At 43.4% G+C, this 12,207-nt stretch overlaps 1 protein-coding gene across 4 annotated transcripts in view; it reads left to right on the top strand.

Annotated features, from left to right (window-relative positions):
• The first annotated feature begins 453 nt into the window (after nt 1–453).
• Nucleotides 454–12,207, top strand: part of LOC136620703 (serine palmitoyltransferase 3-like) — a 59,257-nt gene continuing 47,503 nt past the window's right edge. The window contains exon 1 of one of the 4 annotated variants that reach the window (XM_066595635.1): nt 454–554. In XM_066595635.1, the coding sequence (XP_066451732.1) occupies nt 516–554 (39 nt within the window). In that variant the 5' untranslated portion in view covers nt 454–515. Of the gene's footprint in view, nt 555–5,863; nt 6,033–12,207 lie in introns of those variants that run through there. The other 3 variants (XM_066595637.1, XM_066595639.1, XM_066595638.1) reach the window with 3 other exon arrangements.

Here is a 12,207-nt window from a genome sequence, read left to right as displayed (position 1 = left end):
GTAAAGCACAGACATGTAAACATACCATAGGGAATGCATTGGTTTTAATAGATGCGTGTTTTTGTGCACGCGTATGCACGCACAAAAACACGCTTGTGTGAAGCCACCCTAAGGGGTTAAAGAAGCTGCTGTTAGCCAGAGCCAGACCTGCATTCAAAAGGAGTAAGAAATATATACCTCTTCCTGTTGGATCCACTTCTAGCTTTGGCTTAAAAAAAACTGCATCATAAAGTGCAACTAAAACTGCAGCTTTAAAAATAAATCTATGTGAAGCCAGCCTTGTGTTTTTATGAACTGTGTCATTTGGTTGTTAAATTTGCTCATGGGACTGACATCCTCTGACTGAGATGGCTCATCAAGGCATTCACTCTCACATATTCTGGTTTCAAAAACTGGTTTTACCAGCTGTATTGTGCTTCCCATAGCACAGAACATCACAATACACGACATGAACAAAAGCAAACCGTAGACTTGTCCGTCCACTTACTAACATTCAGCTTCACTAGCTGCCGAAGATGCAAACCTACTGCCTGCCGCCTCAAAACTCAACGCAGGTCTGTTACCACCCTCTTGGTGTTTCTTCTAATTTTGTGTTCAGTCTTCCCATGCTGGGAGCCAAGACTCAGAGGCTCACCCTTCTCTTTAGGAACACAATAATTAGCCTAATTAGCCAGCAAATTAGGAACACCCACATAAGATCAGTATCTAGGCCCTCCAGTGGCTGCACTGCTACAAAACTTAAAGGCTATGTATATCTTTGCATTCTTTTTTTCTTCTAATCAATGTGCTTTTGGAAATGAAGACTTTTTATAATTGGTTTTCATTAAACATTTCTGTTTAATTTCTATGATTGTATTATTTTCTAAGGCAGACTGGAGGACTAAAATATTAGCAAATTCTGTCAATCAGAGTAAACTGACTGACTCCTCCCCTAGCCTGATCCTTGGTTGTGAACTTAAACCTGAACTCCCATTCTACTGAGCTGTTACAGAGAGCTGTATGACAGTCCTCGGGGATGGTAGAGGCAATCAGGAGTGCAGAGAGCAGAAAAAACTACTATTAACCCCTTAACGCCACAGGATGTAGGTTTGTCTGCGGGGTACTTAATGCAACAGGATGTAAACTTACATCCTATGGATGGTGCAGGCTCAGCAGCTGATAGCCAACCTCCTGCTGCAATAGCAAGGACTGATAAGTACAGCTATCCCCACTGTTAACCTTTTAAATGCTATGATCTATGCAGATCACGGCATGTAAAAAGTAAAGTTAGCCTAAGGGCTTATTCCCACAAGCGTATAATAGGCCGGCGTTTTCACGGCTGGCTGATATATGTTACCATCTGATACACAGGTTTGGCGTATATGCTGTAGGACAGGGGGAGATAGCTTAGCTCTGCTAAGCTGTCTCCCCCTTCCCTCCTCCTCGCCGGCTCTCTGCCAAATGAGGGGGCGGGATGGGGCGGGAGCTAGTGTGCTGAGCTTCCGCCCCTTGCCGTTGCTTGCAATGGGGATGCGGAGCTTAGTTTGTGCACACTCATGAGAGAGACCAGCTAATCAGTGCTGGAAATGCCCCCCAGCTAGAAGCTTGAATGTAAGCAAACCTACAAACCAATGCTTTCTAAATGCATGAGAAGGAAAATGTAATATACAAAAAAACACATATCTGCATCATTTTTTTCTGCAGCAACTTAATAACATAGGTGTGTATTGGTTTTTCATGCACAAAGGTTTACATAGCCTTCTTCAGTTTCAAGAATATTTTTATAATAGTCTAAAGTTTTGTTTTAACACATCTGTGACATCTGCTGCACATACATGGTGAATATGCACTGGGATCGGATGGAGCATACTCAGGAGCTGAGCCTGCTCTATAAGTGGGGGTGCCAGTTGTAAAGTGCAGGGAAAGAATTTGGATTTTTAAAAGTGGTGTAACAAATACATTTATTGTCAAAAACATGAAAAACTAGAATGAGTTTTTGGAATTGAATGAAACTTTATATGTGTGTTTGTAACTTTGATATAAGTAAAGGCCCTGTTACACGGGATGATTACTGTTCAAAAAGTTGTTCAAAATCACGCGCTCAACTGGATAAGTGTTGTCCAGTCATTCAGTTTCAGCATGCTGTTTACATTGATTGGAGGTGGGCGGGGTGGGGGGGCGTTGGGGGGGGGAGTGTCCTCCAGCCGCCCCGCCCCCTGCTGGCCACGATGTGATCCAATGATACTTGCTCCTGTGTAACGTTTGCACAACACCCGTTCCTTGTAAATGGGCCTTTAGTTGTGAGAGTAATTTACGTATGATAATGTTTTCAAAAGCACATTATTCCTGCAGCCTTTTTGTTTTGCTTCACAAAGCAAAGGTCAGCAGTAGAAAAATATGAAATGCAATACGTCTCCTAAGCAGATGTCCTTGTGTTGGTGCTTCTACATATTTTGACATTCTGTCATATTGTTTGTGTATGATGCATCTTTCTTCAAGGACTGTATTCCTTTGCAAAATGTTGATGAACTGGAGGGGTCTCTTCTCAAGGATTGCTTTAGAACAATTTGTGAAGGAATACAAGCTATACGATACATGAATTAGGAATATGGATAATGAATGTGCATGAGATGTAACCTTACTATAATTCACTATGAAATGCCTATTATATTTTGATTGCTTGTTAAAGAGATGTAGCAGTTCATGATCATCTCCTGACAAATGCTAGAAGTTTTTGCTATATAAACTATGCAATAATAAAACACTTCAGAAACGCTCAGAAACATCACCTGACTGTTTCATGTTTTCTTCTCTGACGCATCGATTAAAATTAGGCATACCTGATTGACAAGGCTACAATACCCATTGAGTATCACGTAAATTAAGTGATTATTCCAACAAAAGGATTAGAATATCAGAGCAAATAGATATTTTATTGTGGAACACTGAACATTTGAATGGAGGCTCTAGTACCCTGTTGTACCACTTTTAGCTTGAATACAAGATGTGATATGGGTGGGGATGCAGGCTTTAGTACCCTGTTGTACTGCCTCTAGCTTGGATGCAAGATGCAATACGGGCGGACATGGAGACTCTAGTACCCTGTTAGGCCACCTCTAGCTTGGATACAAGACGTGATTACGGTGAGCATGGAGGCTCTAGTACCCTGCTAGGTCACCTCCAACTTGGATGCAAGTTGTGACATGGGTGGGAATGGAGGCATACAGGTTCTGTATGGTATCCTGCAGCATATCTGTCCACATTTGCTGAAACTGAGCCTATAGATCATGCAAACGCATAGGCTAGATAAGTTGGCAACCCAGATGGTCCCATACATGTTCTATTGATGATAAATCTTGTGATTGGGCAGGTCACAGAAGTGTGGCAATGTTCTGGAGGCATTCCTGTTATACCGCTGTGTGTGGCCAAACAGTATCCTGCTGGAAAATGTCCCTTGGAAGCCCTGCCATGAGAGGCAAAACATGTGGCTGTAGGATGTCCAGAACATATCACTGACCTGTTATTGTCCCTCATACCACAACTATCTGTGGCAAAATGTCATATACGATGGTCCCCAGACCATCACATCGGCAGTGGGGACAGTCTATCACTCGACAGCAAAGGCAGGATTGAGTCGCTCACCCCAAGGTCTCCAGACATGAACACGGCCAATGTCAGTGCCCAAACTAAACCTGCATTCATCGCTGAAGACAACCCAGTTCCACTTTGTAGCAGTCTAGTTTCATTGTTTACAACACTACTTCAAACAGAGGCGACAGTAGGTGGATGTCAAAGGCAGTACATGTAATGGGTGCCGTGAGACCTTCAGTCAAGTACAGGGGCTTGTAACGATGGTGCCACCTATCTCTGGATGGTGGAGAAAAAAACAGGTGAAGCTGCCCGTACTTGTTGGACGATCTGACGATCCTCTCTACTGGTGGTCTGTTGACGGTATCCTGAGGCCAAACGCAATGTGTGCATGCCGTCATGCATTCACTAGTTCCAACACCTCCTAACAGTCTGGTCAGAATTGACCATGTGGTGGGAAATTCATCCATATAACCATCCAGCTTATCGCATTTCAATAATGCGCCCCTCTCAGACTCTAACTAGGCGAAATTTCTTTAATTGCGCCGCAGAGCCTTTTTATAGGCCAAGGGAGGAAGCACTTTTAGGATGTCAGGTGGCAAGACCATTCATCTAATCCCACCACAACTCTCATCCTTTACATATCTGCCGAGTTTTGCAGCACAACAACAACTCCTTGGGTCTTGATTTTTTTACAAAGAGTATATATATGGATGTATATATAGAGTATATACAGATGTATTCTCATCATTGAACTAAGCCACAGAGCAAAATTGCAATGCCATTTCTTACTACACCATCAAGGCCTTAAAAATGAAACTCCCCTAAAAATGGTGCTATTGCTTTTTTTTCATTTCTCTTCACTTAGAATTTTTTAAATACCGTATTTTTCTGACCATAAGACTGGATTCACATGAGCATATGTGTGTTTGTGTGCGCATCTGTGCGTATTTTTGCAAATCGGGTATTGCGGATTTGCGAGTGAAGCTACATTTGTGCTGTACGTTTTGGGCACGCAAGTTGCACGCAATTGCCATGCAAAAAAACACACTGCCCCTCTGATATATTGGTTTACAATGTATCAGTGCACGTGGTTGTATTTCCACGGTGTAAAAGCGCCCGGCCGGCCAAGATAGGGTATTTCGGCGAGTATTTTCACGCCAGTGGCTGCTGCCCAGACTCCTATGGGAGCCTATGACAGCTGCTGGAGAAGGGAGGTGGGAGGGAGTTTAGCAGCATGACTGCTAAACTCTCATCTCCTTCCCTACTCCTCTCCGTCCCTTGCCGGCTGTTTGCAATGGGACAGGGTGAGATGGGGTGGGGCTAAACTCCACCCCTGCCACACCCCCTCCCATTGCTGGCTGCGTACAAGGAGTGGAAAGGGAGCAGGAGCTTAGCACACTAGCTCTCGCCCCATCCTGCCTCCTCCCCTTGCTGAGAGATGGCGAGGGGGTAGGAAGGAGGAGACAGTTTAGCATAGCTAAACTGTCTCCCCCCACCCAATGTATATGCTTTGGGCCAGGGCCCGTCTGAATGGCTGCGCAAGCATTAGATTTTTGTGCCTGTTTGCGCATTTTTAGATTGCCAGCCGACGCCCCTGTGAATTCAGCCTTATAGTCCAAAAAATATGGGACATTATATGGTACCTTAATTGGTACCACTGGAAAGTACAACTTGTCCCACAAAGAAACAAACCCTCGCGTGGCTACGATGGCAAAATATAAAAAAAGACTTGGCTTGTAGAGGGTGAGGATTAAAAAACAAAGATGTAAAATAAGTTTTTTTTGTTAATCCCACCTTAATAAAGTATTGTACAGCAGATAAAATATACGGAAATTGTGGTCACCCAGATAGGAAGCACAGTCTGCTGAGTATAACAATAAGTCTGAGCGGTGAGAAAAAGTCTGTAAATTTATATAAAACTAATTATATAGAGACTCGGGGAACGCAGCCAATACGTTCTGTTCAAATAAACTAGCAACAAAAGTCAGGGTGTGTGCCACAAAGTCTAAACTTCGGAGTATAAATTCCCGTATGTGCCTCCAGTTACTGCTCTGCAAGTGGGCATCATGTAGAAACGGCATGTATATTACATAATATTTTATGTGGATAGCTTTTAATATACTCATATTTTTAAGAGATTTTATGTATCCACTCCCTTTTCATAAAACACTGAGTCTTGCTGCCGCTTATGGTTCCAGAGTTCCACTTCCTTATGACTGGGCTATATGCCAGACTAATATTTGTAAATAGCAGTGCCAGGTACTGCGCAGCCCTGACAAACATGCTGAATGCTGATTTGTTAAGCTACAGATGGCAATTCACTGCCAGCGAAGACAGTTGTAATAAGTCTTCAAGATGACATTACTCACAGTCTAGCACAGAAATAAGCCAGGGCTGACTAACCAGCAATCATACAGGCTGCAGAGGGTCGGAGGATGGCCAGGGCAAGAAAGTTAGAGAAGGTAAGACAAGTTTCTAAACTAATTCTACAACTTTCAGTTTAGTTTATGTCAAGGTTCACTTTGACATTTTTGTAAATGCAAACGAAATGAGGATTTGGATGCTGCATAAAAAGTACGTTGTATGGCCTGAGTCACGCAGCGTGTTTTCTTAAAGCAGAAGTTAGATGTGTACAGTTAGTAATAGGGTGTTGGTGAAACTTCCTTTGTATATTGGCGTTTTTGCTTGAATCTTGTAGCACGTTCTGGCTGTTAGGTTATGTTTATGTTAGATACGTTATGTACTATGTTATATATATACATAATATATACATACACACACGTATATATATAATATACATATATATTCTCATACTCATACACTACATTAATAATACAACCTGTAAGATATGTTTTGCACTGTAGTAAGTTAATATCTATTCGTATTAATTTTCCCCAAACATCGCTTACGTCTATTTGTACAGCTCAGCTGTCTTAAGTCCGGATAATAATCAGGTCTGAGTGCTCCTAACAGAAGAACTACTCAGTTTCCTGCTCTGTGATGGGACAGTACGGTACTTTTTCTTCCCCCAAACTAGTGTCTTCCTGTGTATGTGTGGGCTTCTGACATACCTGTGGTCTATGTTCCCGCAGTTATGTTGCCAAAGTCAACAGATGCCAGAAGATCTGCTTTGTATTATATTTTCTGCTGAGCCCAAACTTGCGGTGCAAACATCTACAGCTGTGTGAAAAAAGTCATACGTGTAGGCGCCTACTTCTTGGCACAGCGCTAGTTGAATGTGAGGTAGACCTCTTTAACCCTGCAAGTAATGCCATGGGCATGGTCAGTTCTGTAACTGACAGTGAAGTGACAAGAAACAAATTTTTCCAGTTCTATGTCAAACGCCTAAATAGAGCGCTCAGGGTGGGTGTTCCGTCTCAGAATACAGAAGTAGTCACTTCTATATTCATGTGGTTGCTAGGGAACCCCTTCATGTCATTAAAGGGGTTTTCCAGGAAAATACTACTGATGACCTATCATCAGGATAGCTCATATATAGTTGATCAGATGGGGTCCGCTGCTCAGGACCCCAACCGATCAGCTGAACGAGCACATGCTGTCAGCACCGCAAATACACAGTGGTCAGAGCAGAAGCCTCTATGCCTACCTACATGTAGTGGCCGGTGCTTGTAACTGCAGGCACGGCTCTCATTGATCGTCGGACCCTGGCCGATCAACTATTGATGACCTATCCAGATGATAGGTCATCAATAGAATTTCCCTGGAAAACCCCTTTAATGACATCACTGGGATTTCCCATGTAGAGGGGCTTGGAATCATGCAAAGAAGATGTGATCTGCATCTTCTCTGCAAAAAAAAGATGCAATCTTGGGGTAGACTAATGGCCCTTGTGCATGTAACGATTAGCATTCAGATTCCCGCTCTCTCGGGAAAATCTGAACGATAATCGTCCCATGAAAACACATAAAGCGGCTGAACAAGAATCATTCAGTCATTCAGTTTTTGCATGCTGCAAACTGAATGAGGTATTGTTCAGTGTAAGGCTGGCTGCACACGACCGGGTCGGAATTCGGATGTGGGATCCCGCAACGGAATCCGACCATGTATCCGACCAGTAACCCTGCAAACCTGTCTTCTGTACTCATGAGCAGTACAGATTTTCCCACGCCATTGTTAGGCGATGATGCGGAAGGGCCGCGGGTCGGATGCTTTCATTCACTTCAATGGAAGTTGTCCTTGCGAACACCACACTAAAATAAAGCATGCTGTGGTTTTTTTTTCTATGCAAGGTGGTAAATCGCAATTGATTTCCGCTCGTGTGCAGGAAAAAGTGCTTTTACAGAGCATGCTATGGAAGGTATTTGCTGCGGAACCCGGAGGCGGAAGCCCACTCCGGACTCCGCAATGCAAATATGCCCGCATACAGCCAGCCTAAACAGTAGTCATTTACTTCTGAAGAACTGTCCACTTACTGTGAATGGAGGCGGGTGGGAGGAGAATGCTTCCCGGCCAGGAGCCCTGTGAGCGATGCCAGCGTTAATCACTCCTGTGTAACAGGGCTGTGTAAAAGGCCCATAAGAAGTAAATTAAAAAATTCCTAAAGTTTAAATTTTGCTCTACTATCAGGGTCTTAAAGGGGTTGTCCCGCAAAAGCAAGGGAAGTTAAACACTTCTGTATGGCCATATAAATGCACTTTGTAATATACATCGTGCATTAAATATTGGCCATACAGAAGTTATATACTTACCCCCCCGGTGTTGGCGTCCCTGTCTCCATGGCGCCGACCGAAGCCTTCTTCTGCCTCGATTAGACGCGCTTGCGCAGTCTGCCTCTCTGTCCCGTCGAATGGGGCCGCTCCGGTGTGCTCACGCCGCACAGGTCGTCTGCGCATGTGCGGCCCCATTCAACGGGACAGAGAGGCAGACTGCGCAAGCGCGTCTAATCGAGGTAGAAGAAGGCTTCGGTCGGCGCCATGGAGACGGGGACGCCAACACCGGAGGGGGTAAGTGTATAACTTCTGTATGGCCAATATTTAATGCACGATGTATATTACAAAGTGCATTAATATGGCCATACAGAAGTGTATAACTTCACTTGCTTTTGCAGGACAACCCCTTTAAATACTGTAGGTCTTAAAGGGGTTAATAGAATTAAATGACTTAGGGCCCTTTTACGTGGGATGATTAGCCTTCAAATAATCATTGAATCCTGTTAAAATGAACACTAGTCGTTCAGTGTAAAGATGGCTGAGCGATAATACATCCGCTTATCGTTCGGCATTCATTTTATGCAGACATAAAAATCATCATCCTTTGGCAGTTTTGTGTAAAAAGCGGTTGATTGTTCAGTCTTTCACAGGGATTTCTGGACTGCCCTAATAGACCCATGATGGACTGAGCAAGCTATGACAAAAAAAAGTAAGCATGTAAATGGACATCATTTGGAAGCAAACAACTTTGTCAACGTTCACTTGATCCAATGATTAGGGCCTCATTCACACAAGCGTTTTTATGTGGAAAATCACGACCATTTGAACCATTAGATTCCAATTCATTCACTCACTTAAGCGATTTTCAGTCGCGTGAAAAAAGATCACACCGTCAAAACATGAAATCGACGACCGTTTTCGGTGAGTGATTTTCACGCTGCATTAAAAGATAGGTTTTGACCTACCTTTTGACGAAAAACGTTGGAAGTTCCTATAGACTCCTATTGGAGCTGAAAAAAAAGGGAGGGGGAAGGGAGTTTACCTTCTTGTCCAGCACTCGGAAAAGTAGATCACTGCCATTGCTTAAGCATTAGAAGTCATTCTGAGGATTTCTGCCAACCAACGAAATTCTGCAGTGCAGCGTATTTTTCCTGGATATGCCCGTGTGTATTGATGAGAAAACGCTAATTAATTTCGGGACTTGTTTGCGGCCGTTTTTCTATGATGCAATTTTCGGTTATTATGATAAAATTGCAACGCTCGTGTGAATGAGGCCTAATTGTTCAGAGTAAACTGACCCTTATTTGACGTCCTCATTATATGATGTGTTGACCACTACTGATCCATACTCATTTTAATTTACATGAATGATGCCCAGTAACGGCGTTTGTGGAGCACAAAGGTTCTCTCTCATTCTCCATATACAATATTATGGTATACAATAGTTTTAATAGTAAATCATTTTGAGAAGATACTTGCCACGGTGCCGCTGGCGCCGGACTTCTCCATGTCTTGGGATCAGATCCAGGCTGATGTCACAATGTCAACTCCAGATCATGTGTGCGCCTGCCGGCATACACGTTTCATTCTGTCCTGCTCAGCAAGGGTTTAACATCTCCCAGCTGCTATTTAGCTGAAGAACTGACTATTGAATGACAGTCTAATCAGAGTTGTTTAGCTGATGGATTGATTGACAGCCCAGTCAGCAACGTATGGTATATAAACTGTCTTCTCTTTGCTGAGGGCACAGGTTTGCATTCCTTGCATTCTGGCCCTGTCAGGTCTCACAGCATAACCGTCAGTTTTGTTGTGTTTTGTACTCTCAGTCAGTGGCGTAACTGTAGCGGGTGCAGGGGATGCAGTTGCACCCGGGCCCAGGAGCCTTAGGGGGCCCATAAGGCCTCTCTTCTCTATATAGGGAGCCCAGTACTATGAATAAGGCATTATAGTTGGGGGCCCTGTTACAGGTTTTGCATTGGCGCCCAGAAGCTTCAAGTTATGTCTCTGTGCAGCATGGTTTAGGTATGGGTACGGGTACAGATACAGATAGTGTGTGGGGGGGGGGGGCAGCTCACGTTTTGCATCAGGGCCCCTGAGCCTTTAGTTACGCCCCTGCTCTCAGTATACCTGTCTGCTGTCAGTCTTGAGCTCTGTGTTCCTTTCTGTTCAGCTTATCTATCAGATTGTCTGTTGTCTATTGTCTGTCCTGTGATCTGCATCCAATCCTTTTGTAGTCCCTGTTTTGTTTACATTCTGACTTTGGACCTTGCCTTGTACAAGCAGTGGGGTTGTCCTTTTCAGGATGGATGCTCTGCTTTGCGGTGGGTGCAGTTGGGGAGGTTCAGGGTTTTCTATTCAGAACAATACCCCCATGTTCTGTCTAGTTCTGCATCTAGTTACTATTAGTTCCCCACAAACATGCCTGTCTAGATTGCTATGGTATCCTGCACGTCCTAGTTTCATCAGTAGTCTCGGACAGACGTGACAACATTTTTAAAATGTGGACAACATCCGAATTTTACCTGTCACATTGTTATCTGTCTATCCGTTTAACAACTTGTAGTATCTGCTGTCAGAGGAGAATCTGAAGACATCATATACCTTTAAATCAGCTGATATGTCAGACTTTCATGTCATCTCAATTATTAACTGTTCATCTCATATACACTCTTTGTGAAAAAAATCAAGCACCTAGAAGGAGTTATTTTGCTGGCAAATTCAGAATGCAGTTACATCTCAGGCAGATATGCAAATGATTATAGTTGTGGTGTGATTAGATGAACAGTCTTGCCTCCTGAAGCACTAAAAGTGGTTCCTCCCTTGGCCTATAAAAAGGCGCCTAGCAGCTAGTTGCATGTCTTTTGCAGTTAGAAACTACAACAGTCTTGGGAGATGGAAGTCAAGGGGGAGATTGGTGAGAGTTTGTGATGAGGTTAGTCGGAGTAGAGAGAGATGGAGGGCAAGAAGTATGGGGGAGAAATGGCCACAGCCATGCTGCCCTCTCCTCTGTCCTGCTGTAATTAGAGATGTGTTATGTAAATGTTTAAGCAATCCTGTGTGCAGCAGCTAATAAATCACCCCGAAGCTGAAAAAAAAATGTGTTTTTCCAAACCTGAAGTCCGTTCAAGCCAGCTCTGCTTTCTACTGAACAGCGACACAGATTCAAGCTTCAGACAAGCAGTAGAGAATCATGATAGGAATTTTGTGAGTACTGGAGAAATATTAGCTAGTGCTTCAGGTTGGCAAAACTGTTAAAGTGGATGATACGGGGTTAATGTTCAGTTATCGTTAGTCTTTCCACATATAGCTCCCCCTTAGCTAAGAAGCTGCTTTCCCAAGGCTAGTATATCCATGTATAAAGTGTTAAACTGTATATGCAGGTTGTATATGCAATTTCTGATGTTTAATATTATTGCAGACAACCATGTGCCTGAAAGTAAATGGTGTGCCTGTAGTTTACTTACAAACATGTGTTAGTCTTATTTCGCTACCAAAAGCTTTTAATCCAGGCACTGGCATCATGTTTACCAAATTACATTAGTTAGTCATCCAGCCCCTGCTGTATACCTTCAACGGTGCGCAAGATTACAAAGAGCATGCTGCACTCATCACCACCGTAACACGGGTCCTCAGCCACATCTTAGAAACTGCTCAGAGAATGCATGCCTCTTTCCACTTGTAAAGAGTAAACCAGGCAGCCTCAGATGTATTTGAAGAAAATTTCCGCTTTTTATTCCTCCATAAAAAGATTGGCGACGTTTCGGCCCTGTGTAGGGCCTTTATCAAGCTCAGTCTGAACAGACACAGTAACATACATATATACAAACAAGAAAATAAATAAATCGCTTACAGGTGTATAACAGACAAGTGAACAATTCATTAATAAGTTAACCATACCAATGCCTACACATACCTCACTAGGTTGAAAGTCACCTGAAAGCCAATGAATCCATTATGCCAATTCCGT

The sequence above is a fragment of the Eleutherodactylus coqui genome, chromosome 3, assembly GCF_035609145.1.
Source record: "Eleutherodactylus coqui strain aEleCoq1 chromosome 3, aEleCoq1.hap1, whole genome shotgun sequence".
NCBI classification, from domain to species: Eukaryota; Metazoa; Chordata; class Amphibia; order Anura; family Eleutherodactylidae; genus Eleutherodactylus; species Eleutherodactylus coqui.
This window is presented reverse-complemented; position numbering and strand designations above follow the sequence as displayed.